General features: G+C 58.9%; 2 protein-coding genes across 9 annotated transcripts in view; both read right to left on the minus strand.

The window, feature by feature from the left end:
• Window positions 1-1,797: 1,797 nt before the first annotated feature.
• NHERF1 (NHERF family PDZ scaffold protein 1) lies at window positions 1,798-19,328 on the minus strand. The gene is made up of 6 exons (XM_059148753.1): window positions 18,623-19,328; window positions 7,305-7,466; window positions 6,327-6,480; window positions 4,211-4,251; window positions 2,922-3,011; window positions 1,798-2,684 (listed from the first exon to the last, which is right to left on the minus strand). The coding sequence occupies exons 1-6, from the start codon at window positions 19,082-19,084 to the stop codon at window positions 2,493-2,495; spliced, it is 1,101 nt and encodes a 366-aa protein (XP_059004736.1). The 5' UTR covers window positions 19,085-19,328; the 3' UTR covers window positions 1,798-2,492.
• A 969-nt stretch (window positions 19,329-20,297) lies between these two features.
• The window catches only part of RAB37 (RAB37, member RAS oncogene family), a 57,204-nt gene continuing 51,591 nt past the window's right edge, over window positions 20,298-25,910 (minus strand). For 2 of the 8 annotated variants that reach the window (XM_059148761.1, XM_059148765.1), the window contains 8 exons: window positions 24,630-24,671; window positions 24,014-24,080; window positions 23,882-23,934; window positions 22,925-22,990; window positions 22,440-22,484; window positions 22,301-22,357; window positions 22,147-22,223; window positions 20,298-21,951 (listed from right to left, as the gene is read on the minus strand). In XM_059148761.1, the coding sequence (XP_059004744.1) occupies window positions 21,846-21,951; window positions 22,147-22,223; window positions 22,301-22,357; window positions 22,440-22,484; window positions 22,925-22,990; window positions 23,882-23,934; window positions 24,014-24,080; window positions 24,630-24,671 (513 nt within the window). In that variant the 3' untranslated portion in view covers window positions 20,298-21,845. Of the gene's footprint in view, window positions 21,952-22,146; window positions 22,224-22,300; window positions 22,358-22,439; window positions 22,485-22,924; window positions 22,991-23,095; window positions 23,572-23,881; window positions 23,935-24,013; window positions 24,081-24,629; window positions 24,672-25,733; window positions 25,845-25,910 lie in introns of those variants that run through there. The other 6 variants (XM_059148763.1, XM_059148767.1, XM_059148759.1 and 3 more) reach the window with 5 other exon arrangements.

Genomic DNA, 25,910 nt, shown 5'->3' on the forward strand with positions numbered 1-25,910 from the left:
GCAGGGTGGTGGTGGGAGCAGAGGCGACTGGGGGCCTGGTGAAGGGAAGGCCAGAGGCACCCTGTGGAGGCGGCCCTGGCTGGGAGTAAACCACACTGCACGGCACCTTGTCTGGCTTTTTCTTTGGGCCCATGCGCAGTGAGGTTGGGGGTGGGGTCAGGGCAAGAAGAGCGCAGTCTGCTTTCATCCTGCAGCAGCACGCTGAGCGTGATCCCAGAAGTTTGGAAGGGAATGAGCTAGGCCCTGAACGACAGGTGGCTCAGAATGTGGGTAAAACCCTTGTCGTCCTCCCTCCTCTTTGGACCCGGGAGCGTTGTGGGCGCAGCTCCCTCTGCTGGTGAACCCTGGAGCCTCTGCTGAGCTGTAAGGGCTGCAGGAGAAAGCAGAAGCCGCTCTGTGTACCTTCCCAAAGGGACCTCCGACCTCCCCACACTCTGCTCTTCGGCCTCTGGGAGGAGCTGCGCCTCACAAACCCACAAGGGGGCGCCAGAAGCACAGGTTTCGGATGGCAGGGGCCGCCTAGCAGCAGGACACGGGACATCCCTCAACTCCCACCTGTCCCGTCATATGGGTGGCTGTTGAGGCCAAACAGGTTTCAAAACGTGGCCATGGAAGAGACCTTTAAAGGTACCCCATAATCTCAAAGGGGGGAAACCTTCAGATGATTTGCATTGACGTTGCTTAAGGTAGCGGAGCCAGAACGTGGCTGGGGCCCTCGGCTCCCAGCACCCCTTCCTTGCCCCGTCCCCATGCAGACGTGTATTCCAACACTTCCATGTAGATGGGAAACTAGAGTCTGACTCTGCTTGCTGGGCACGGACAGTTTGTAGTGTGTCTGGTCCCTCAGTGATAGTTTGTTGCTCTATCAGGGGCCCCCAGTTTGGGGGAGGGTCCCCTCTGCTGCCCCGTGGAGCAGTCTTCAGGCCTTGCTTAACCTGGCAGGGGCTTCTACCAGGAGTCACAGGCTAGAGGCAAAGTTGGGAGGGCGTGGGCCAGGTCTAAGGCCAGGATACTATGAAAAGGTTTTGAATGGTTTCTCTTAAGGCTGGTGGGAATCTAAACTGAAGAGGCCAAGGTGACCAGATGTGCCCCAGCTTTCTCTGAACCCCAGGGGCTCCCTGGGTCCTCTTTGGTTAGCGGTCTCCTTGAGCATCAGCCTCCCTTCCGCCCAAGCACCTCCGGGCCTGGCAGCCTCAGCCCTTGTGGGCTACCCTAGCAGACGTCCAGGATGTGGCCTCAGGTGCCAGCGGTGGGAAAGACCTGATCTCTTGAGCAGCAGGTATTTTGCCCTTGGAAAGCCCCCTCCACCCCACCTGCCACGGAGCCTGTCCTGGACAGCTGCGCTCTGTTCGTGTCCACAGCCAGATGAGATGGTGAATCTGCTGCCAGCCCCAGGCTGCCCCTGCACCCCGCTGGCCGCGAGTAGAAGAGATTGAAGCCCCTCTCTGCATTCTACATGCAGCTCCTCTGGGGCCTTCACCAGTTCTGTGCTCCTGAATCAGAAAGTGCATGAGGTCCTCGGAGCATGTCAACCTCCCCTCCCACGTCCTACCTGAAGGTTTGCCGGGGGGGGGGGGGGGGGGGGGCGGGCGTAGGCAGGCAGCCTTTGCATCCATTCAGGAGCTGGGCAGGTCCCACTCCCACAGGTAGCACGCAGGCAGCTACAGCCCTCAGCATACAGCCGCCCACGTGGTACTACTCCCCTGTCAGAGTTCCAGAAGCCTGGACTACACCACCCTCGGTTAGAGGCCGCCCTGGGGACACCCAGAGCTCTAAAAGACGACACAGAGGCGGAGGCAGGATGGAAGCCAGCTGAATTTGATGGAGTTTCCTTACACTAGGGTGGCTGGGCAGGGGGTAGCCAGACCTGCCCCATGCTGCCCGGGGCTCCAGGGCAGGAATGAAGTTCAAGGTCGAGGTTGATGCTATGTCCTGGATGCAACAACCTGACAAATCATGTTAATTAAGGACACAGAAATCCCTCTAAATTCTGATACTGCACTCAAAAAATCAAATGAACGAAAATAAGATGCCCAAGCCATGGCTCTGAGGAAGATGGACCCCTGTCCGTTCCGCAGTGTCACTGCTGTCACTGGGGATCCTCACCAACCCCGGACTTGGTCATCACTTGGGGTTGCAAGGGAATGGGACCTCTTGCCAGGTCCCCCCCATCCTTGCTTGGTGTGCGTTCCAGTGAGGTCCCTGGGGAGTGGCAAGGGGCTGGAGCACTCCCGGAGGAGGAGCAGGAGTCTGCTTTCTGGTCGGGGCAGGATGGAAACACATTCACCTTCCCAGAAGTAAGGGAAGAGCTTATTTCTCTAGAAAAATCAGATTCACCGATGGGGGTGGGGGCAGGGAGGGTGCTGGTGCTGATTTAAGTGTTGATTGGAGGAGGAGCAGGGAGTGAGTGAGGAGGAGGGTGAGGGAGCAGGGCTGGGGCCTGGGGGCTGGCCAGGCCCGCCCAGCTTTCCTGGGCACCGGCAGGAGGATGCTCAGAGGTTGCCGAAGAGCTCATTTTTCTTGCTCCAGTCCATCTGCGGGGCCCGCTTGCTGCTGCGCTTCTGATGGGCCCTCTCTTTGGCCACGGCCAGGGAGACGCTGAAGTCCAAGATGGGATCGGAGGAGGAGGAGGTAGACGAGGGGGCCGTGGAGTCCTGTTTCCTGGGGCTGTCTTGGGAGTTCAGCTGCGAAGAGGAGGTGGCAGCAGAGGGAGGGAGTCAGTGCCCGGCCAGGCGCCCCGGTCCTCAGCCTCAGCAAGGTGGCTCCCTTGGGGCAGTGCCCAGGGAAGCCAGGTCACAAGGACAGAACGTGGCACAGCATGTGACCTCCAAGGCAGGCTGGTGTGCCAGGAACGAGCGTGGCCTGGGAATGGGCTTCCTGTAACTCAGTGCCACCCTCTGCCCGCCCAGCCAACAGCCTACCTCCTCACTGGTATCACTGGAGGTGGATCTTGCCAGGGCTGATCTGGGGCTGTCAGAGGCCACCTCGGTCAGAGCTTCACGACTGTTCTCCTGGCACAGAGAAGAGGAGTGTGGGTTGGCAAGGGATGGGGTGGGGAGGTCCTCAACAAGGAAGTGTGTTCCAGGGAGAACAGGTGCCCTGGTCTGAGAAACCCCACACAAGCCTTTCCCATCGACCCAGAAGCCACACTGCCTTAGTCTGTAGGAGAGTGTAGGGGGTTGGGGGGGCTGGCTGGCCAGCCTTGGGGATTGACATTTCACATTCCTCTAAGGATCAGAGGGCAGGCTGGTTCTACCACCCGAGTGGGAGGGACCACCATGGGATTAGCTAAACTGCTCACATGCCCCCACCACCCACCCCCCAGCTCTCCCAAAGTAGCCTTCAGCGTCAACTAGCCTTTTGGGCCAGTGACCGTGGAGGGGCTTTGAGGGGGGTGTGGGGATCCCAGGGGCCTCTGCCTGGCACAGGGAACTGTGATACTCCCTGAATTTCCTGCAGCCCACCTGCTTCCTTGGACTTGACCCCAGGAAGCTTGAAACCTTAACCCCAAAGCAGCTAAGAAGGGCTTTGGAGGAATAAGAGGGATGAGAGTTCTAGGCCCACAGATGGGGTGACAGAAGGTTCAGGTGACCCAAGGCCACCCTCCCTCCACCGCAGTAGCCCCTGGGGATGGGAACCCTCTGAGCAGGCCCTGTAGAAAGCTCCAGCTCTGTGGTCTGCCTCGGAGTCAGCCTGTCCCAGAGTGAAGGTCCTGGCCAAGGCTTCAGCTTGGTGCTCAGCCTCTGCCTGGGTTCCTCTGCGGCCTCGGCTGGCACCAGGCCCCACCATCTCTTCCCCAGCCTTCACAGCCTTCTCTTCCCTTCTGCCCAGGGAGGAGGGGAGGAGGGGCTTTGTTCTTCCAACCCAGACTGGAAGTAGCAGGGCCCAGGCAGCGTGCGTCCAGACACTGAAGCTCTGTTCTTGGGGGGAAGAATGGCCTCTTCTGTACGGTGGGGAGTTGAAGGCGGGGCTTGTCACCAGGATAGCGGGCTGCAAGGGGCCCCGCCAGGCCTCTCCTCTCCCTCCTGCCTAAGCGCTCCACACAGGGGCTGAGGGGGGCACTGCCGGCAGCTCCACAGCTCAGGGCTCAGGAGGGGGCCGCAACCTGAGCCCAACGGCCCACTGTCCCAGCCGTGCTGCCTTCCAACCCTTCTCCTACAGCCCCTGGCTTGTTGCGGGCCAGAGGAGCATCAGGGGGTCTTGCCTTTACCTTCTGAATCTCCCCGTTGGTAAAGGGCTCAGGCAAGGGACCTAGGAGAAGGGGAGAAAAAACAAGAAACCAGCAAGGTGAGTCCAGAAGCTCTGGGGGATGTGGCTGGAGTGGCGCCCGGAGAGGAGGAGGGACAGCTGTCGGGTTTGGCCCGTAATTAGACCTTGTGCCCTATGTGAGTGTTTGAGTCCCTTGACTGCAGCCCTCCTGCAGTACGGCTGCCATCCTGGTGACCCGGCACACACACACCTCAGCGAACAAGCTTCACAAAGCAACACACACCCTTACCACCTCGTAATGCTCTCCTGTATTTTCAATTCAGTTTCGTTTAAAGTAGTACGCTAGTCTTTGCCTGCTAGGTAGATCTCACGAACCACAGATGGGTCATGAACAATTTGGAAAAACTGCTGTCCTTCAGGGGGAGGAAATTCCAGGCTGCCTACCTAGGAATCATCTGGGAAGCATGTCAGAAATGCAGATCCCCAGGCCTGGGCACCAGAGTGGGAAACACACCCCCGACTCCGGGCAGCAGCGGCCTCACCTAAAAGAGAAAATCATCCCCACTCCTGCTTGCCAATGTGCAGGTTGACGGGGTGCTCAGGAGGAGAGAACACCAGCCTGGGGTCCCCCCTCGCTGGGCTGAGGCAGGGCCCCGCCTGGCTGTAGGTGGGACTGTTCTACCGCTGGGGCTGGTCAGACTGTGTGGGTTTCTTCGGACTCTTTCTTCCCTATCAACGTGCATCTTTCCTGGGGCCTGGACTTCAGGCATACCTGACTCACCACTTCCCCCCTACTGCTACCCACCCTCTCCCCATAGTGGCTGAGCACGGGATCGCTGGGACACGGGGACCCTCACCCACTCCCCACCCCCTGGTTGTCTCCGGTGGTCAGGAGGCAGCTGCTGGGAGGGCGTTCTTCTCTGTGGGGGGCAGGTATACCCAGCTGGGAGGAGTGGAGGGCAGCCTGGAGACACCCCCCCCCCAATACCTGGGAAGGATACTTGCCCTCAGGCCCCTCCCTGTGTGGCTCCTCAGGCCAGAGGCTACAATCCCCACAATCACCACCAAGATTCTCAGGGCCCATCCCACCCAGCCACAGAGATAAGAAGAAGGAATGTCTGAGGGCTGATTCCTTAGGGGTAGGTGGGGGAAGGAAGCTGGAGGCCTCAGGGGAAGGTATTTCAGCAGCTGTGAATCCGAATCTCCACCCAGAGCAAGGATGGAGCTTCTAGGGCCTGGATCTCCCCCTCACGGAGGAAGGCGACTATCTTGAGTTATCTATAGCTTCTGTGAACTCGGGAAACAAGGATACGGCGGTGCTCTACCTCCCAGGCCTGGAGTCTGCGTCCACCTGACCCCTCCACCCAGAGGCGAAGTCTGTGCCAGGACCTTTAGGTGGATCACCCCCTACAAATAAAAACCCCCCACAACCTTAGGGAGGCCCTGCCCACTGCAAAGTCCAAAGAGGTCCCACCCACCCTACTTCGCCTTCCCCAGGAGCCATCTCTCCAGGGAGAAAGTCCACACCAGGGAGAAGAGCTTTGCTTAACTCCTTCCTGCCCTCCAGCAGCAGCCTGGCCCCGTTGGGCTGGGGCTTGGGCAGGGGGAGGTGCCAGGCTTGGCAGCGTGTTGGGGGTGGGGTGGGGAGGGCAGGGGCCCGGGAACCAGGGACCAAGGAGGCACCCACTGGCGTCTAGAGCCAGTGAGCCTGGGTTTCCAAGACAACCTGAGAAGGGAGGGGAGGCAGGGGGCCCCTGTCACTGGACTCTGATCTGACCAAGCAAAGCTGGAGTTAACCCTTCCCTTGCATGAGCGCTGCCTGGAGAACCTACTAGGGGGGCAGGGGCTGGGACGGAGGCCTCCCTTCAGTGCTGAGGCTCTGGTCTGGGAATAAGTACCTCCGTCCGCCCAGTCTCACCATCCCTCGTGATGGCTCAAGCCCGTCCACTGCCATCCCGGCTTCCTCTCCCGACATCAGGCCCCTCTTTTCCCCAAACTCCCCTGAGGGAGGGGGAGGAAGCTATTAAACAGGAAACTGTCCACCCGTCAGCCAGGACACAGTGAGATCTAGAGCACTGGCCACCAACGTCCCTGACCCCGGGGCTTCCGCTGCTCACCGCTCAGGTGCTCCTGAGATGGGATCACTCTGCATTTCTTGAAGAACTCATCAGTCTCCTTGTCAACCACCAGCAGCTTGGTCTCATCCCCACCGGCTTTGATGGCGGACACCACGTCCCCGTGCTGCTTGCCCTCCACGCAGACCCCATTCACCTGTTGTGGGGGGAGGGGAGGTCAGGGGTTACTGGCACAGTTTTAGGGGGGCAGGTGGAGGTGGTGTGAAGGGTCCTCTTCCTGTCCTCAGCCAGCTGGCAGTCTGGGGACACGAAACCCACCTGGCCTGGGAGTCCTGAACTAGAAGCCAAGTGGTCCTCCCACTTGACAATCAAATGAAGAGGCAGGACACGTGAGAAAAAGCCAAAGAAAATATCCAGAAAAGACTAAACAAACACAGCTGTGACAGAAGGACAGGAAAGATCGGCGAGGCCTGGGATGGGCCTGAGCGTTTCTATGTACTTGTGTCCGACTTCCCGCTCTGGGCCGTGGTTTGCTCACGTGTAAAATGAGAAGTCTTGGGAGAGCGGTTCTTCTAGCTCGAAGGTTCTAAGACTGAGATTCTGGGGCTCGCCCATGGCAGAGGGTTCACGTTTCCTTTCCTCCCGAGCACCACACAAAGAGTTCTGAGTGCACCTGCCACCACGGAGGCCTCAGGCAGTAGGGACACTCTGTAGGTGACCCCACATGTCCACTGGAAGGGCTGGGTGGATCCTGGGCTACTGAGTGTCTCTCTCCGTCAATAAGAACCCAGAGAAGGTGGGGGGAGGGAATTAGGCTATCGGCCATCCATCGCCCTTCCTGCCCGCCCTCCGGCCCACCCACCCACCATGATTCTCCCCTCTCTGGTTCCCTCCCTCCCTCCATCTGGGCTCCCTGGACCCCTTGCGCCAACCAAGGAGCAGGCGGTGTGATGGCTGCCCCAGGACTGCTGTGGAGGTAGGCAGGAAGCAGGTGTCTGGGAAGAGGCTGGGAAGCATTACCTCCACGATGCGGTCCTGAGCCCGGAGCCCTGAGGCCTCGGCAGGTGAGTCTGGGTCCACTGCCCGGATGAACTGGCCCGGCCTGGACTTGTCGCTGTGCAAGTTGAAGCCGTAGCCATTGGCGCCCTTCTTCATGGTGCAGAGCCGAGGCCGCAGCTCCCGCTGTGGGGACAGAGGAGGATCCGTGGCCATTCTCCATCCTGTTAGGTCCTGCCCTCCCAGCCTGGTGCCAGACCCCTTCCCGTCCCCCACAAGGAACACATGGGACTAAGGCAAGTTTGCCGGTTCCCACACAGCAATCTGAGAGATGCTGGGCTGGAACCCAGAAGACCTGGCATTGTCGCACACTGCCCAGGTGCCCCCTCCAAGCCAGTCACCTCCTTCTGGCAAATGGGAGGCGGGACCAGATTAACTCGAGTCCCTTCCCTTGTGATGTTCTGAGGTTAATTGTGTTATTTTGATTGCTACCTTATGCCTCCCCAGTAGAAGTTCTGTCTGGTCCCCTCTGGGGTTGGGGTGGCACCGCTGCCAGCCTGGCTGGGTGACTGGGGGTTCTGAGCCCCTTGGTACCCAGTTCTCTGCAGCAGCGGAGACAGGGTGTTTACTGAAAGCTGGTCAGTGTGTTTACAGTAAAGCCTTTCCCCATCCAAGCCAAACAGCCCAGCATAAAGGAAGCAGGCAGCCAGATGACCCCAGACCTGGGGGAATCACAGTAAGGAGTCCTGGACAGGACAAGGACCCCCGCCAGCAGAAGGCTGGGGGCAAAGGCAGCAGCAGAACCCCAAAGACCCTGCTGGGGAAGCCTGCATGGTGAAAGGGCTATGAGAAGCAGGGCTGGGCTGTGGGGAGAGCCCAGCGTGGCTGTGGCCACGGCCCTGCCAGAGTCGGGACTGAAAGGGCCCAGGCAGAGTTCTCTCCAGCGCTTGTACACTCGGCTGAGAATGGTTTTCATCATCCTTGGTCCAACTTAAGCCGCTTAGCTTAGACGCTGCAGCCCTCGGACCCATTTACACAACGGAGGGAATCCGGGTGTGCGCAGGCCAAGCAACTGAAACCTCAGCCAGAAGCTTGAGCCCAAGGCCTGACTTGGGGGTCCCTCTCCCTCTCCTTCCAGGCCTGGAGCTGCAGCAGCCAGCCTGCTAGTGCCCAGTGACCCCCAGGCCACGAGCAGAGGAGTCAAGGCCCCCGCCCCAGTGTCAGCTTCCCCACCTACTAGCTATGTGACCTGGGGCAAGTAATTTCCTTCTTGCGCCTCGAGTTCCTCATTCATAGGGTGCCAGGGTCGCGGGGAGGCCAAGTGAGAGAATTCACATAGGTGGGAACACCTGGCAACTTCAAAATCCCTGTGCCTGAGCAGACTTTCCCAGCGCTGGCCACCCTACTGATGAGTCACATTAAGCCGGGAAGGGAGATTCTGGGGGGTAGGGTGCGGGCCAGGCTGCTCTGAGTCGCCAGTCCCCAGCTGGGAGCAGGGCTGGCCGGGGAGGCAGGGAAGGAGAGGAGGGCTTAGGGGCCTCCTGCCCCAACTTGCCAGTCCCAGCAGGCAGCTGCCATGTGGGGCTCCCCACCCTTTCAGTCTCATGGGGGGCGGGGGTGGCCGGAGGGTGACTTTGCCTTCCTTTAACTGCCCGGGCAGGTCTTTCTGTGTTTCAGGATGTTGGTGGGGTTTGTGGAGAGGAAGACAGGAAAGAGGTGATGGCTGGACCCGTATCTCACCCTGATCTGGGCCAGAGGCCGTGGGCCCTTCCCTGGTTTCTCCTTCAGCAGGCTGCCCTCATCCCATATAGTAGCAAAGCCAGAGAAGCAAGCATTAAAGGGGGGGGGGGGCAGAGGGGAGCCCCAGTGGTTGCAAAGCATCTTCTCTTCTCCCCAACTCTCCCTGTCAACAGGGTCCAATTCCAGGAGGGGCCCCCTCCTCCCAGCGGCTGCTTATCCCCCCCTCCCCCCCCCCCCCCCCCCCCGGCAGCCCCCACAGGATCCTGTTTGATAAAGTGAGTGAGGCTCTTCTCCCCTCCAGCTAATCCCGCCACGAAGCTGCCAGCCCAGCCCTCCCCCAGGCCCAGGTGAGCAGGAGCAGGTCTGACCAGTTGCCACCACAGGCAGGCTCAGCTTTCTGCCCCAGCCAGGCCGAGCCCCGCAATCACCCTGCAATCACCCTGAGAACCGCGCAGCTCTGCCGTCCCGCTCCTCCCCACCTCCTCTCATTCCAAAGAGTCATCTTTCCCATCGCAACCTGGCTGGGGCCGGGCACCCCCATTCTCAAGGCCGGGAAACCCAGAGTCCAGATGTCAAGCCCACGGCCCCATGTCACCCAGCGAGCTGCACAGTGGAGGAGCCGGAGCGCTCACAAGGTCTCTGACTTGGACCCCGTGTTCCTCCCACCATCCATGGGGTGGCTCCGAAGGACCCAAGTCCAGACTGAGAGGAGGCCTCAGCAGCAGTCATAAACATGGGCTGCTCTCCCACGGCGGCGCAGGCTCTGCTGGGAGGCGGCCGGCCGCTGATGAAACCACAGCCTTCCTTCCGGGTCCTCAAGGCCTCTTGCGGCCACGGCTCCAGCCCGAGCTTGGGATAAGCCATGCAGCAGTGGGCAGGCCTGGGCTGGGGCAGCCTAGCGGTTCGGGGAGAGCTCCTGGCCAGCAGAGCAGTCCGGGCTGCAGGCTTTTCTTCCTGATCCCCCACATGGGCATGTTTCCCGGAGGCCCGTCATTAAGGCCGGAGGGCCTGCTTTGAACCTCACTCCCCGCCGCCAGTCCCAAGCCGTGGGATTGGAGGAAATGGGACTCAGCTCCCCACTGCTCCCTTTCCCTGGTACTGGGACCTGCTCCGACCCTCTGGCGGTGTCTGAGCAGGGGGACAGGAAGCTCCAGGGGGTTTTCTGACATGTTCAGACACCTATAGGGCCCCATCCAGCACCCTCCTACCCAAGGGAGAGGAGGGGGCTCATCGTCCTTCCAGGAAACCAGGCTGTTTTTCTCCACCCCTCCCCCAGCTGTCTCCAGGAGGTGTCCCTGCCAGATGCCGAGTCAGCCCATCAAAGCAGCCCATCCCAGCAGACCAGGGTGGAGGCTGTCCTGTAGGAATTGTGGGGGGCGGGGGCAGCCTCCCTGGGGATCTGGTGGGAAGGGGGCAGGGACCGGGGCAGAGCCTGGCCTTTGCTGCTCCTGGGCCCGCACCCCCAGAGCTGAAGTAGGACCTGGGCTCTGCCTCTGGGGAAAAGGGGGTAGCTGGAAAGTCCAGCCGATCTTGCTCCTGGTTGTGAGGCCCCCAGGGGCTCAGGAGGGGTCCAGAGCTGGGGGTGGGGAGGGGTCTTCAAGGGGAGCATGGCCTCAGAGCGTTCAGAGTGCCAGGCAGGGGTCCCAGACACCATGACAGGTCAGAAGCAGAAATCAGGACCTGCTCATGAGGCACCTGGGGGAGACTCGGAAGCAAGAGGAAGGAACAAGAGGCAGTGGTGGCCAAAGGACAGCGCAAACGAGATGGGGTGCCTGGGGGGTGGGACTGAGTCTTCCAGGCAACACCAGACAAGTTTTCCAGAAAAGATCTTGCCAGGACAGCTGCCTTCAGACTCTTCTCCTGGAACCTCTCCCCCCACCCCCAGGTTGGCAGGCTGTCCCGAATCCTGTCACGGGCCCCCGTGGCCATCCGCTCCTTTCCTCCTTCTCTCCCAGGGAGCCCAACCTGGCCCCAAGTGGCCGCCCAATCACCTCCACCCACGCAGCCCAGGGAGCGGACGGCGGGCACGGAATTCAATAGGCGCCACCAGCAACCACCTGGAAAGCTGAGGAAAGTCGATACCCTAATCCCAGTGCCCGTCTCTGGGGAGCAGGCCCAGGGCCGCTCCCTGTTCCTCCTCGGGGAGGGCTGCTGGGGGCCAACGCCCCAATGGGCCCGGCCCCTCCCTGGCCGGTGTCATGGTGATGGGCCCTATAGAAAACAGCCAGGCTCCTTCCAGAAGGCCAGGCAGCTCTGGGCCCCAGAAGGAATGGGCTGTTAGAGCCGGCAGACCACCAGGGTGGCTAGGGGAACAACAGAGGTGACCCTCACCTTCCCAGACTGCCCCTCCCCCAACACAGCCCAGCCCAGCCCAGCCAAGGCTCTTGTTTACGCAGATAAGATTGAAGCCTGCTGCCCCAGGGAGAGCAGCCCCAGCAACAAGGGGACAGGGGGGTGGGCAGAAGGAGCCCTGGTGCTTCTGGCGGGGGTGGGATGGGGGGGACGCTGGGCATTAGGAAGAGCCCAGCAGCTGCCCTGGGAGGCAGGTCCGTGGTTCCACAGAACTCTAGAGACACAGCTCGGGTCTGGTGCCAGCTCTTCAAGGAAGCCATGATGGATGGCGAGAGCTGGCCTAGCCTGAGGGTGACATGTGACTGGGCAGCAAGGGGGCACTGTCCTCAGGGCAGGTTGGGAAGTGACCAGGAGCTCAGACTGTTGGCCAGTGGCCAGAGCTCGAGGCTAGAGGCATCTTCTCCTCACCCGAGGTACAGAAAAGGCTCGGCGGCCACTGACCCGTGCCCACAGGACCTTCCCCACCCAGGTCTGTGCAGACAGGGATGTTGGCCATCTCCATTTGTGACAAAGCTCTAGCCCTTGATCTTGGCCTTCCTGTTTCTCAGTGGGACGGCCCCTGTCAGGACCCCATCAGGGTGATCTGGGTGGACTGGGTGGGCTCTGGGAGGGAGACCTACGGTCAAGTGGGAGCTGCTTCTCCCACGCCCCGCGCAGGGGCCCTGCGCCAGCTTCTCTCCTCCCGGTGCTGGCCACCCGAAGGAGTTTGGCTCAGGTCTCCCCAGGGCTGGGCAAGCCTGGGACGGAGCAGGCTGGTACGTGGGCTGCTGCCTGGCTGGACTCCCTCCAGGCTGGCCGCCCCAAGCCCGAGCGCTCGGCAGCCACTGTTCCCTCATCCCCTCTTCTTCGTCACCCTCCTTCCCAGAAGTCACTGGATTTAAGGGCCGTCCTGAAGGGACAAAGACCTTCAGAGAGCTTGTGTAACTGCGGCTCTATTAAAATAACAAATAGAAGCTACTGTTTACTGAGCCCGTACTGTGGGCCAAGGGCCACACCGCGATTATATGTACATTTTCTCATTCAAACCTAATTCTAATATTGTGAAGAAGGTATGACTGCCCTCCTTCCCAGATGAGGGAACTCAGGTTCAAAAAGGTCACATCAACCGCTCAAGTCCACAGAGGAGGGGAGGAGAAGTCAGGCTCGGAACTCAGATGGGGAACAGCACGTCCAATAGGAACACAGTGTCGGTCACGGAGGCAATTAAAAATTTCCCAGGGTCACATTGAAGTAAAAAAAGTAATTAGAAATTAATTACAATGACTTTATCTCACATAATATGCCCCAAACTGCTATCATTTCAACAGGTACTCCACTTCAAAATTATTAACAGCGTTATTTTATGTCTTTTGGGTTGTAGGAAGCCTTCAAAATCTGGTGTGCATTTCTAACTTCCAACACATCTCAAGTGGGACCTGCACAGTTCAAGTGCTAAGAAGAGCCATACGTGGCCAGTGGCTGCCACCAGGGTCTGCTGATATTCTAGAGGTCTCACTCCCAACTCTCAAGCTGTCCGCCCCCCAATTTTTTTTAAGATTTATTTATTTGGGGGGTGCATGCGCAAGTTGGGGCAGGGGGAGAGGGAGAGCAAGGATCTCGAACGGACTGTGCTGAGTACGGAGCCCCACCCCAAGGGCTCTATCCCAAGGCCCTGAGATCGTGACCAGCGTGGAGAATCACCAGTGGGATACTCAATGGACGGAGCCACTCAGGTGCCGCCCCCAAACACACTTCTACATCATCCCTGCCCAACACACACACACTTGAATTGGGCACCACAACCTTGTAACACACCCAGGAGGGCAGGAGCCTTTGACTCTGGAAGTCAGAGGTCTAGCCTCCAGACAACACAGCAATGAGGGAGTGGCCCTTTTGTAGGGCATAGGAACCTAAACATTGCCCAGAAGGCTGGAGACAGGGTGAGCTGTCCTACTTCAGGGGTGAGGCAAGGCTAAGGCCAATAGGTCAAGGTAGGCCTTGGGGGGCGGGGCCGGGGAGGGGGGGGTTGTGCTGCAGGGAAGCCCCAGAGCCAGCAAGGATGGGTTCTTAGGATGGGGGGGGGGGGTGTTAGGGTAAGGTAGAGACTTGGTGGGTGGGCTCCAGATCCCAGCCCATCAGAGATGGGTGGGGCCAGGAGCCAGGCCACTTCTGCACTGACGCACTTTCCTGTGATGCCACAAAGGATACCCCCAAGAGACAGAAGCTACAGGGACCCTTCCTTGCAAGGAGCTGGTGAATGTATTCCACTCACTGTGATGGCTCTTATGTAGCCCAGAATGCGATGGTCAGAGACCCCCAGCTGGACAGTCGGGCCCTCAAGTACAACCCAACTGCATGGCTGAGTGGCTATGCAGGCACTGGAGAGAATTGGGGTAATAACCCCTGTCCACGTGGGGCTGCCCCACCTGAACTGACCAAGACTCCGTTTCCAGGGGGACACGGGCACTAGTATCTACCTCATGCCGTAGTTTTGTAGATTGAATGACATAAGGCATATTATTTTTTTAGAGATTTATGTGAGAGAGAGAGAGAGATTTGAGGCTTGATCTCACGACCCTGAGATGACCCTGAGTGGAAATCAAGACCCGGATGCTTGATTGGCGTCCGAGTGGATGAGCAACTCGGATGGACTAAGCCACCCAGATGCCCCGACACAAAGCATGTCTAGCACACAGCACACTGCCGGGCACTAGTAATAGTCATCATTTACTGAGCAATCACTGTCCGCTCACAAAAATGGAGAAACTAAGACCTAACTTGCATGACTGTCATAGGGGAACCATGGAAATCCATCAGTATCTTTAGGACACAAGGCTGCACTAGAACTGAATTTCCTTCCCCGCGGGGCTGACTTCATCTCAGAGCAGCAAAAAGCAGAGCATCTCATACCGGCCTTGAGAACTCTGCCATCTGTCTGCAGAAGGCCTGCATCTCTAATTCCTAAGTGGTCCCTCACCTCCCTAGGGCCCCGTGGGATGGGAACTCTGGAGATGAAGAGAACAGCCCACATCTAGACATACGGAGAGTGCCCCATTCTGTCTCCAAGAGAATTCTCACCAGAATTATTGATTTAACTTCATAGGAAGCTGAAGGTAGGAACCAGGGGAGAAGAAATCTCACATCTGTGGCTTCAGAGAAGGAACCACACTCACACCATCACATACCCTGTCTACTTCAAATCCAAACATCCTACAGCGCAGACTCTCTTCTGCCCTCCCAAACTCCAACCTGCCAGTGGGAAATGGCCCGCGTATCCTGGGCCGGAGGTTGGGAGGCTGCCAGTGCATTGCGCCCACCCACTCACCCACCTTGCTGCCTGGGATGCCTGCACTGTTCCTTTTGTCTTTAATTTAAATTTTATTTATTTATTTTTAAGATTTTATTTGAGAGTGAGTATGATTGACCTGGGTAAGGGGGATCAGAGGGAGAGGGAGAAGGAGACTCCCCACTGAGCAGAAGGCCCGATGCAGGGCTCAAGGCTCCATCCCAGGACCATGACCTGAGCTGAAGGCAGTCACTCAACTGACTGAACCATCTAGGTGCCCTGGATTTATTAAGCAGGCTCTGTGCCCAGCGTGGGGATCAAACTCACGACCCCAAGACCAAGAGTCACAAGCTCCATGGACTGAGCCAGCCAGGGTCCCCGGCCTGCACTGTTTCTGCCTCTGGGATCAGGGTCAGTCAGGTCTGGCAAGAATGTACCTCAAGCTAGGCACTGACACACACACCCCTATCATCTCATCAAACTTCCCCCAAACCCTGCAAGGTGGGTTCTGGTGTTCCCATTTCACAGAAGTAGGAGCTGAGGTTTGCAGGGAACAATGGACAATTTTACCTTTCTACTCCCCAAACGGAAGCTGCTAGCAGGCAAGAGAAAGGAGTAGGTAGGTTCTGTCTGGAATTTCGATGTCTGGGGGTGTTGGACCGAGATGAATTAGGATAAAAGTGCCTGATGGCTACTATGCACTTGTTCATTCAAAAATTATGTGAGCCCCTCCCTGCTCTGCGCCAGGCATAGCACCAGGGATGTAAACACAAAAGCAGCCACAACCTTCACCCTCCTCACCATTGCAGTGGGTCAAGATCATGAACAGGTGATTTGATTGTTGTGTGCTCATAGCCATAAAAGATGCAGAGGACAGGGAGGAGGAGGAGGAAGGAGAGCAAAGAAAAAGCTCGTTCTGCCTGCAGGGTCGAGAAAAGGCTCTGCGGGCTGTGAATGGTTTTGCAGTGTGCCTCATGGAGAAGAGAAGTGACAGGTTCCCAGACTGATGAAGGGTCTTGTCGGGCTGCCAGACTGGGAAAGGCTGTGGAGCACCTTCTGATTATTCCGGAACACTGACCTCCGACCGAGCATTCAGACAGCGCCAGGCTGGGACACAGCAGCACTTGCCCAAGGAGGGGCAGGACCAGGGCTGACAGCCCAAGAGTGGGCACGTAACAATCACTGTGAAATACTTACCAACTCAAATACCAACATTTGCTGAGCGGTTCCATGCCAGGCATGGAGCTACTGCCTTTATGGACCTCCCCATGTAACCCCCACCCAGTGTAGCCGCCCCTATGCTCCCAACTTACACAGGAGGAGACAGAGGCCTAGGTTAAGTCACTCCTGCTTGAGGTAGCTCAGGCCTTGGGGCCCATCCACACAGGGGCGGTGCTGTGAGCAGGAGTGTTGCTGCTCCTCCTTCGGAGGGGGTGGGGAAAGCTACCAATGGAGCAGGTGGACACAGCTGCAAATCCCTCCCCCTCCTTCTCCAACAGTACTACAAGCATCATCCCACACCCTCTGCCTATAGGATTCTCCACCCAGGGTGGTCTTCCCAATGAGATTACCTGCCACCCAATCTCTGAGTGGCACTTGTCCACTGAACGCTTTTTGGACGTGTGAGAACCAATGAAGATACCGTTAACAGTCCCCACTTTGCAAACAAATTCAGGCTAAGTAAACTCATTAGTAAAACTCAAATTCCTTATGTGAGATGTCTTTAGGAAAAATGTCAGTTTTACTATGTTTACTGACTTTTTTTTTTTTTTTTTTTTTGCAATGACAGGGCAGGTCACCTGCATGGCTGCCACACCAGATTTCATGGGCATTTCCTACCAGAGGGACTGGCACAAATGCCCGGGCAGAAGGTGCTCAATTCAGCATCCACCTGGGGCTCAAGTACTTCCCACTATTCGTAAAATCCTAGAGGAAATAGGGGTCACTGTATGACAACACTCCCCACTTTACAGATGGGAGAACCAAGGCTCAGAGAAGTTGTGACTTGCCTGTGGACCTGAAACCCCAAGAGGCCTGGTGATGGTGTCCCCAGGACCAGCTGGAGGGTACCGTACTACTTCTCCTGGCCTGAGAAATATGCACAAATGCAGATGTCCCATCACCAGCTGGGGGAATCCGATTCTGAGGGTCACCCAGACAGCAGAAAGTCAAGCTCCACTGGCTTTTCCAGATGGCATGGTGGGAGAGCACAGGCTGGGTCAGGCCACCAGGCCCCTGGCATCCTCCAGCTCCCCTAGGATCCTTCCTCACCCAGCAGCAGATAGACCAAAAAAACCACAAAAACAAAAACCAAAACCACACCAACCAAAACAACCCCCACAAAAAATCAAAAGGGCAAGGGGAGGAGCTGAACATAACGGCATCTCGGGCGGGGGATGGGGAGCGGGGAGGTGGTTACTTGTGCCAGTGCCAAAGTCCAAAAAGAAAAAAAAAAAAAAAAAAAGAGGGAATGACAAACTGTTACACTCAGCTCAGCACAAAGTTCAAACGAGATCCTCCTGCCTGGGATCAGAGGTCATGGTTTCCAACTCCCTGGTATAGAACCCCTGCCAGGGATGCCCCGGCCCCTCCCCCATCCTTGCCAACACCAGCTTGGCAGAGGCAGGAAGCGCGAGCCTAGCAGCCCTGGTATTGCCAGCGCCCAGCTCTGGCTGGACAAGGCTTCTGGCGACCTCACTTCCTTTGCTTCCACCAAACCAGCTGGTCCTCTGGGGCTCCACCTTCTACCTTAAGGCTGAAGGGTGCCTTTTTTCTGTCCAGAGAGGCTTCTGCGGGCATCACAGACGCCCCTGCCACACGCTGCCACCAGGTGGAGAGCTGGCCCAAGCCAACCGGGCCCTGGGAGGCCCAGGCTTTGCTCTCCCTAGTCTGCACCCTCCGGCCTCCCCCTCCTTCACTCTCTGGGGACACAAGGCTCTCATCACAACTCCTGTTTTGTTACTGCCCCTCCTGCAGCTGATCCAAACTGGGACCGTTTGGGGAAACACCAAAGATGGGCAAAAAGCAACCAGTCAGCTTGGTGTCCAGGAGACTGAAGTGAGACAGGCAATCACAGGGCAAGACCACCTGTCCCTGGTGAGTTCTGTTGGCTTCTGCAGGGCCCTGCGACACCAGGCTACTCTCTCCACACCTTCGTCCCAGCCCTTTCTTTTCCTCCGAATCCTCCCCTCCCGTTCCCAGACACAAGCCAGCTTACGCCTCACATTCCTGAGACTCATAAATCCTCCCGGTGCCAGAGTCGCCACCACCCCCGGAGACGCCTCTGCACCTCCTCCCCGGACCCCACCCCCACACATCGCCCGGAGCCGGTGGGGCTCCCTCTCCTTAGAAGTCACACCGTACTTCAGGAGAATGAAGTCCCGCCAGGCTGAGGTTAATGATACACGCACCCGCCCGCGGGGGTGGGGCGCTGCCTGGAGAAGCCTGTCCGCGACCCCTCTCCTCCTGGTGCGGGGGCTCCGCACAGAATTGGGAGTTGTTACTCCTCTAGCTTTTTGAAGTCGGGTGGCGGCTGCTTCGCCCCAGCTGCAGCTACCATCCTCAAGGGGCCGGGGAGGAAGCTGGCACCTCTGGGGCGGCAGGGAGTGGGGTGTGCGAGGAGGGACAGAGTTGGGGGGTTCTGAAGAACGGGAACAGACACCGCCAACAGAGCCGAAGAAAGGGGACTGCGCGCTCCTCTGAGCCGCCCTCTCTCACTCCCGCTCCCCAAAGCCAAGAGACAAGCAGTGCCGGAGGCAAGGCGCTCAGGGTCCTAGCCCAGTCTGGGAAGGGGCGTGGGGGTAACGGGACGCAGCCCCAAGCCAGTGCGACCTGTCGGGAGGCGGAAGCAGTCTCCCCCTCGAGGATCCAGTTTCTGAAAGGGGAGGCAGGCGCGCGGTTGGGCGTCCGAGGGGCGGCTGGGTCTCCTCTCGCTTCCCCCTCACACCCCCCATCCAGTCGCCGCCGGGTTAGGGCCCACACGTACCCGCTCCGGACGGCTCTTGTCGGTTTCGCGCGGCTCCGGCGCGGCGGCCTGCGGCTCATTTTCGCCACCAGCCTCCTGCGCCTCGGTAGCGGCGGGGGGCTCGGCCTGCCCGGGCCCGTCCTGGGCGTGCAGCAACTCCTCGCGGACCTGGACACCCAGCTTCTGCAGCCGCTCGTCCGTCTCGGGGTCGACCACCAGCAGGCGCACCGCGTTGAGCGCGGCGCGGATGCGGCTCACCACCTGCTGGTGGGTCTCCTTCTCCACGTTCTCGCCGTTCACCTCCACCAGCCGGTCTCCGGCCAGCAGCCCCGCCTTCTCGGCTGGCGAACCGGGCTCCACCAGCCTGATGAACTGGCCCAGCTTGCCCTTCTCCCCGTGCAGGTGGAAGCCGTAGCCGTTCGGGCCCTTCTCCAGACAGCAGAGCCGGGGTAGGGGCGCCCCGGCCGCCGCGTCCGCGCTCATCTCGCCCTGCGACGGCTCAGTGGTGCGACTTGGGGTCCCGTGGGGAGCCGGAGGCGGGACGGCCCAAACCTTCTCCCCGCTCTTCGGACCGGCAGGCGGGAGGCAGTCCTGCTGAGAACCCCCGCGCCGCCGGTGGGCTGAGCGAACAGGTGTGCGGCGAAGTGCGGCCGCGTAACAGCGAGGAGCCCAAGCCGGAAAGCGCCGACCAATCCCCACCCAGCGCGGCGACTGAGCGCTCGCGACTCCGCGCCAGCCCCTTATTCCGGGGGCGGGGCCGCACCGAAGGTGTGGACATCGCGGCCCAATCAGAGACCAAGAGCAGGGGGCGCTCGGGCCGGGTGAACGACGCCGGCCAATGGGAACGCGCGGGGGCGGGGTCATGTGCTCGGCGCGGCGCCCCGCGGCGCGAGAAGAAAGAGGGCTCAGGAAGTGGAAGTGTTTGTTACCAAGTGGCCCAAGTTGAGGCGGGGGGCGGGGCGAGTTCCCGGTACTGGGCGGAGGGGCGCTTAGGCTTCTGGTTTTCTCTCGGTTTGGCGGGGATCGAGGCAAGCCAACCCACGGATAAAGGACTCTTAACGTTTTAACGACCTTTAGCTAAATCCTCTTGTGGACTCGAGTGAGGGGTTGGGAGGGTAGGGACTGGGGAGCGGCTGTTGCCGGGGAAAAGGCTCCAGCTCCGGGGCGGTGGGGTCCACCTCCGACCCAGTAAGGTTGTTCGAATAACGATATTTTCCCGTTCGTGGGTTTTGCGTTGTCCAAGGACGCACGCTTACAGGGGTGCGGGCTCTCATCCTCGCTGGGACAGTATGAGGGCTCAGTAGGGAGCCCAGGCTTCCCGGGGCTGCCCACTGGACACAGGCCAGCTAGGACAAGGGTGTGAGCACTGGCCTCCGCGTTTGGCCAGTAAGTAGGGGAAGAGAGGCAGAACAGAGTCAGGTAACCAATCTCTTGAGTACAGGGCAGAGGGAAAGGAGGGGAAAAAAAAGCCCGAATGGGACCTTAAGACAAACCTTCTTTCAGTTTCTTGCAGATGAAAGGCTGCTTACAGAAGTTGGGGAGCAGTCTTTTAAGGGTGAGGGGAGCAGTTGGGAGCATTGATGAAGATCAAATGATTTGGACAGTCAATGACCGTTCCCCCAACATGCAGTAACAGTCAGCATTCTCTCCCCTGCCCCCTCTCCAAGCGCACCTCAAAGAAGAAAGGGACAGGGCGTGCTTTCCCAATTCTGCAGTTTAATTCTGAAAACACAAATGCTAGAGGCCCAGAGCCAGCCCATGTGATTGGAATGCCTGCGACCTGCCTTGGGCCCCAGAAGAGCCCAGCAAGGTCAGGCTCCTCCCTGCTCTGGATGGGAGAAGCTTTGGAGAGCTTCCTTATCAGGCCCAAGTCGGAGCTGCTGACTCTGCTCAGAGAGCAAGATTTCTGCCTCAAAAGCAAATGCAGTAGCCTTAGAAATGTGCAGTGTGTACTTCTTATTCTCCTCCAGGTCATGACCCACATGTCTCCTGTTCACCTCCGATGGCCAGGGTCAGGGTTTTGTGGGACAGGTGACCTTGGCCCCACATAAACTCCTTGCCGCCTCTCTCCTTAACCCAACCTAACCCGCGTGACTTTGTTTTCTACACATTGTGTTGATTTACCTAGAAATGGGTGACCTCTTCTTACTCCTTAACCTGGTTCAGTGGGAAGGGACACAAAGCAGTTTTGGCTGTGGTGGTGTCTGTCTGAGGGGAAAAGGCATGGTGGTCAGGGAGGAGACCACGCTTGGGTTGGGCGAGGGCGGGGCTGGGGGTGGGGGTGGGTGGAGGATAGGTGTGGGGTAAGGTTTGCCTGTTCTGCTTCCCACCTGCTCTGAGAGTCAGGCGTTCCTCCTTATCGGATTCTTAACTCAGTAGAAACACTGGAGCTGCTTGCAGTAGCCTGTGGGGCTGCCTAACTCCAAAGTGTCGAGACAGGAGAAAAACCTTGCCCTAGCTTTGACTTTAGGAGTCTAAGGGCACAAGCAAAAGGGTAGAGAGCCCTCCACCAGGGATTTGGGGGAGGGGGAAGAGAGGGGCTTGCCCCTGGCACCTGAGGTCTAGAGAACAGGAACCAAATGTGTTCAGTCTGTGGACTGGAGGAAAAGGGGTACATCCCAGAGTGGGGCTAGTAAGGCCAGAGGCAGCCAATACAGACCTAGTCTGTGCTACTCCTCTCTCCCTTACCCACAGAGCTCTGTCACTGCCCTATCTCCACATCGATTATCTTCCCTGAGCCTTGGTCTGGCACAGGGGCGCATCTTACTGGGGAAGACATTCCGGGGGAGCTGGAGGAAGTAAAGCCGTGGTCTGCTGCACCTCTCCAGCTGAGGTGGAGCCCCAGTGGGGTCAAGGCCTGCCCTTCTGCTGCAGAAGTGCATCACTGCCCTCTGCTGCTGAGCTGGAGAATACCACCCTTGTCAAGGCAAGGAGGGAGCCTGGGGCCCCTAAGTCCTAGTACCAGCAGGCGAAAGGACCACCCGTTCTGTCTCGTGGTTTTCTTGTGCCCACCCCTCCTTTTTTGTATTACATTATGTATCATTAAAGTGAAATAAATACTTTACCCTCCCCCAGGATGTAGGGAAGCTACAGGAACTAAAGTAAGAGTGGGAGTACAGCTCCCTCTTGGGAAGGGGCTGTGCCCTGGGTCCCCCGATTCCCATCCGTTCAGAATAAACCAGCTCTGGGGGAGAAGGCTGCATCCGTGAGGGCCTCTGGAGCCTCCTTTCAGCCCCTTTGGGATTCATAAGAAGGAGCAGCAGCTGGGCTGTTTCTTCTGGGACTCCACAAAGTCTCGGATCTGGAAGTGGGGCCCATCGGGCTGCCACAGGGCTCTGTGCTTCAGCTCCCTTGAAGAGGAAGAAGCAGTGGGCTGGGCAGGGAGTGAGGAACTGCACCCTCCCGACTCCCATGACCCCGGGGCTACTGGACTTAGGAGGCACAGTGCCTGTAGGGCCAGGGGCTGGGCCAGGGGCCAGGCCCTACTGGATTCCCAGATGGTGCCACCCCATCCCACATGATTCCCGTCCGTGCTCAGCTCTTACTTGGCAATGGCCAGAAAGGCTAACTCCACATTCATGCCTGTCTTGGCGCTGGTCTCCATGAAAGGAACTCCGTACTCCTGCCAGGAAGAGAATGTCCTCAGGGCCAGCCTCTGACTGCCCCCACCCCTCGTCCTGCCCATGGGCAGTCACTTACCCTGGCCAGTGTCTCTCCGTCCTCCGAACGGATCACCCTTTCATTGCTCACATCCGCCTGTCAAGCCCAGGTGGGTCACTCTGGGGAAGGAAACCTCCACCCCAGCCGGCCCCTCTCCTGCCTGGGCTGGCCCCTTTACCTGCAGGAGCAGCCACTGCCTGCCCTCTGCTGGTGGCCTGTGGGACTGCAGGTGGTATGATTGGCTTGGAGCCAGGGTTTCTGCCTTGCTCAGGCTGAGTTACCCAACTCCCAGCCAGGGGATCCTACTGCCAGTTGGGGAGATGGGAAACTCTCCTTTGGAGGGGTGTGGTGACCAGCCTCAGAGGGGTGACCGTAGTTGGGACTCGGATTTTAGCTCTTCATCTGTGACTGCTTTACTGGGATCTAGTGGGGGCTGAGCGTCTCGGCCACCCTGGGTCTCTCAGAGGGCAGCCTGGGCTTTCCCTGGAGGGGGCCATTTCCAAAGCGTTAAGAGGGCAGATGAGATGGGCTGAAGCTGCCAAAGAGGTCTGACCCCTGACCTGGAGTCTGGGAAGAATCCTCTGCTGGAAGGCCATGCAACTGACCCTCTTGGGGCTTGTGTAGGGCTCGTGAGAGGGGAGGTGCAGGGATGGGCTCACTCACCTTGTTGCCTAGCAGCATGATCACCACGTCCCTCTGGGCGTACTCATGAATCTCAGTGAGCCAGGCCTGTGGGAGAGGGTGAGCTGAGTCAGGCTGTGCCCGAGAACCAGGCCTTCTCCCTCCCTCGGCTCATTCTTCTCCTGCCCGTTTGGTTTTCCCTGGGCTACTCACAGGCCCCCTGCCTTCTCTTATCTGCCTCTTTGTTCTGGCCTCTCTGGTCCGGATCAGCCTTCCTTGACCCAACCCCAAGTGTGCAACTCCCCGTTCTATGGAAGATGCAGATGGCAGAGCTTTATCTCCTAAATCAGCTGGTAGTCCCCAGCGATTTCCCGGACTCCCGGAGGATTCTAGCGACACAGAAGGGCTTAGTGATCGGAAAGATTGTGATGGATTAGTGATGTCTACCAGGAGTAGGGAGTTGGAGTTGGAGGTGGCAATGCACGTGCTGTGGATTTCCATCCTCTGTATAAGCTGCTTTATATCTACGTGTTTTGGTCCCCGAGCGCCCCCTGCCCCCCATGGGCTTGCCAATCCCTTGAGAGCAGGGAGATGTGAAACCCTTATGGTGCCGTCCGCGCTCAGTGCTTGTACTTACTGACTTATCCCTACTCTGCAATAGTTTGGTAAGGACAGACCTGCTCACTGAATCACTGTTGTTGCCACCTGGGTAGTTGTCCAGGGCGGAGCTGGGTACTGGGCGAACTCTGTCAGGAATGGCACTCACGAGTCACAGCCAGGACTGAGCAGGTGGCACAGGCACCCAGCGGCCTGCCTGGCCTCCCCGTCCACAGGCCGACCAGATGCCCAGCGGCAGCTTATTCCTTCTGAGTCACAGCGCCTTTTGAAAAAGGCGGCAGTGTTCCCTGCTCTGCCCCCTTCCCCACAAAGCAGGAAGCAGTCCTCGCTCGCGGAGGGCCCACCTTGGCTGCTGCTGAGGGGCGTGTGAAGGGGACCTACCCGGATATTGTCGAAAGAAGACTTGTTGGTGATGTCATAGAGCAGGAGCAAGGCTGCAGGGGGAAAGAGAGATCACACAGGGAACGTGGGGCAGAAGGATGGGTCTCCCGGGTGGGCTGGGGAAGGGCTTACCCTGGGCATCTCGGTAATAAGCATGGGTGACACTGCGGAACCGCTCCTGCCCGGCTGTATCCCAGATCTAGGAGGGGATGGACAGACCGTCAGAGGGAGGCAGTGCGCCGGGACCGGGCTGCGTGGAGGGAACCCACGCGGAGTCCGACAGCTGTGTGTGTGGGGGGGACACTTCCTGCACTAGGGGCTCAGGGCCTTCCGAAGACCCGATGATGTCCGAGGTGCTGTTATGGAGCTCACGAGCTCATTCAGGCTGCGGCCTCTTCCCTAGCCCAGGGCTTGGGGGCGTCCAGTCTCCCAGAGCGGATGAAATTTGGGAAACTGGAGAAGAGCTGGAGCAGAGCAGGCCCGTCTGCAGGCACGTGGAGAGAGCGGCCTGTGAGCGTTTGACAGTAGAGAGTGTGCCTGGGAACTGCTTTTTGGGCCACCCTCCTCGTCCTCCTTGAACAAACAGAAGCACAAAAGCTGTTTCCTCTGCGCCCCACAGGAAATTGCCCCAGGCTCAGGGCAGGGCTGCAGGCCTCCTGCGGTTGGGGTGCAGAGCAGGGGCGGGTGCAGAACAGGGGCGGGGCCCTCCATCCTCCCCTCTCCCCGGCTGTTCTGGACTTGGTCTCACCTGCAGCTTCACCCGCACACCATCCACGGTCACCACTTTGTTCTGAAAGAGACAGGGGCAGGGGGAGGGTGGGTTTGGATGGCGGGGAAGGCTTGGATCCTTGACGTCCTACAGAGCGGCAGACGTTCTGTTCTGGTTGCTTCCCGGGGTTCGAGGGGGTGCAGTGAGCCCCCTAGACATCTCCAGTCAGATTTCCTCTTCAGGGCAGCAGGACCCCATCTCCCCCCCCACCCCGCCCCATGGCAGAGTTCTTTTGGGAACTCGTCTGCTCCTCTTACAACATGCCAGGGCCTGACTCTCCTGACCTCAGAAGGTGACTCAGGGCTGGACACTGGGGGCCCCGCCTCTTTCCCACTTTCATCGGTGCCTCCTGGAGCTCAGCCCCAGCCTGCAGAACCAAGCCCTTAAAGATAAGATGCTCACCTCCTCCACCCCGCACGTCCTGGGCACAGCAGAGGATGGGTCTGCAGGGTGGTCTTTCCCTCTAGCTGTTCACTAGTTCTCCTAAGTGAAGCTTGGGTTCCTTCCCATTGGGAGGGAGGCAGCCGGCCCCTGCATGGCTGCCCCCTCACCCCACCGCCTGGGTTAGACCTTACTGTCCTGGACCCCGTGGGTGGAGAATGGCAGAGCGCTATACAGCCCTGACGCGGGTTTGTAAGGGTGGGTTCCTCGAGACCACAGGGAGGGAGGCTGATGAGCTTAGCTTTTCAACCCAGTGCAGTGGGGTGCTTCCAGGAACTCAAGACCTGTTGACCTCTGAGGCCTTGCCAGAGGGGCCTAGCTCAGAGGGCCATGAGCAAGACAGCAGAAGGCCAGGAAACTCAGCTCCCACCCTGGGATGTGTCTGCCCTGCTCTGGGGCAGAATTTTAAGACTCAGTGTGTCATTGCTCAGATCCTGTAGGTGGGCAGAGAGCCCCTCCACCATGCCTGGACTCCTTGAACCTGGCTCCCTCTGTGGTCCCAAGGGGGAGCACCCCTGGTGCCCTCTGGGGAATGACCCACAGCGGCTTTGAGGAGCCAGGGCGGGAGAGGACAGCACCCTGTGCCTGAGCCCCGGCCTGCCCCGGCTTGCTGCTGGGAGGAAGAGCCTGCTGCCACCTCACCCTGAAGTCTATGCCGACCGTGGCTATGAAGGTCCCGGACAGGAAGGCCCCGTCTTTGAATTGGATCAGCAAACAGGTTTTGCCAACGCCTGAGTCTCCCAGAAGCATCACCTAGGAGATGGGGGGGGGGCAGAGGCAGTTACTGGGGAGTTGGGGCAAATTTCTGGGCTTCCAGGG

Source organism: Mustela lutreola, chromosome 15, assembly GCF_030435805.1.
Source record: "Mustela lutreola isolate mMusLut2 chromosome 15, mMusLut2.pri, whole genome shotgun sequence".
Lineage (NCBI taxonomy): Eukaryota > Metazoa > Chordata > Mammalia > Carnivora > Mustelidae > Mustela > Mustela lutreola.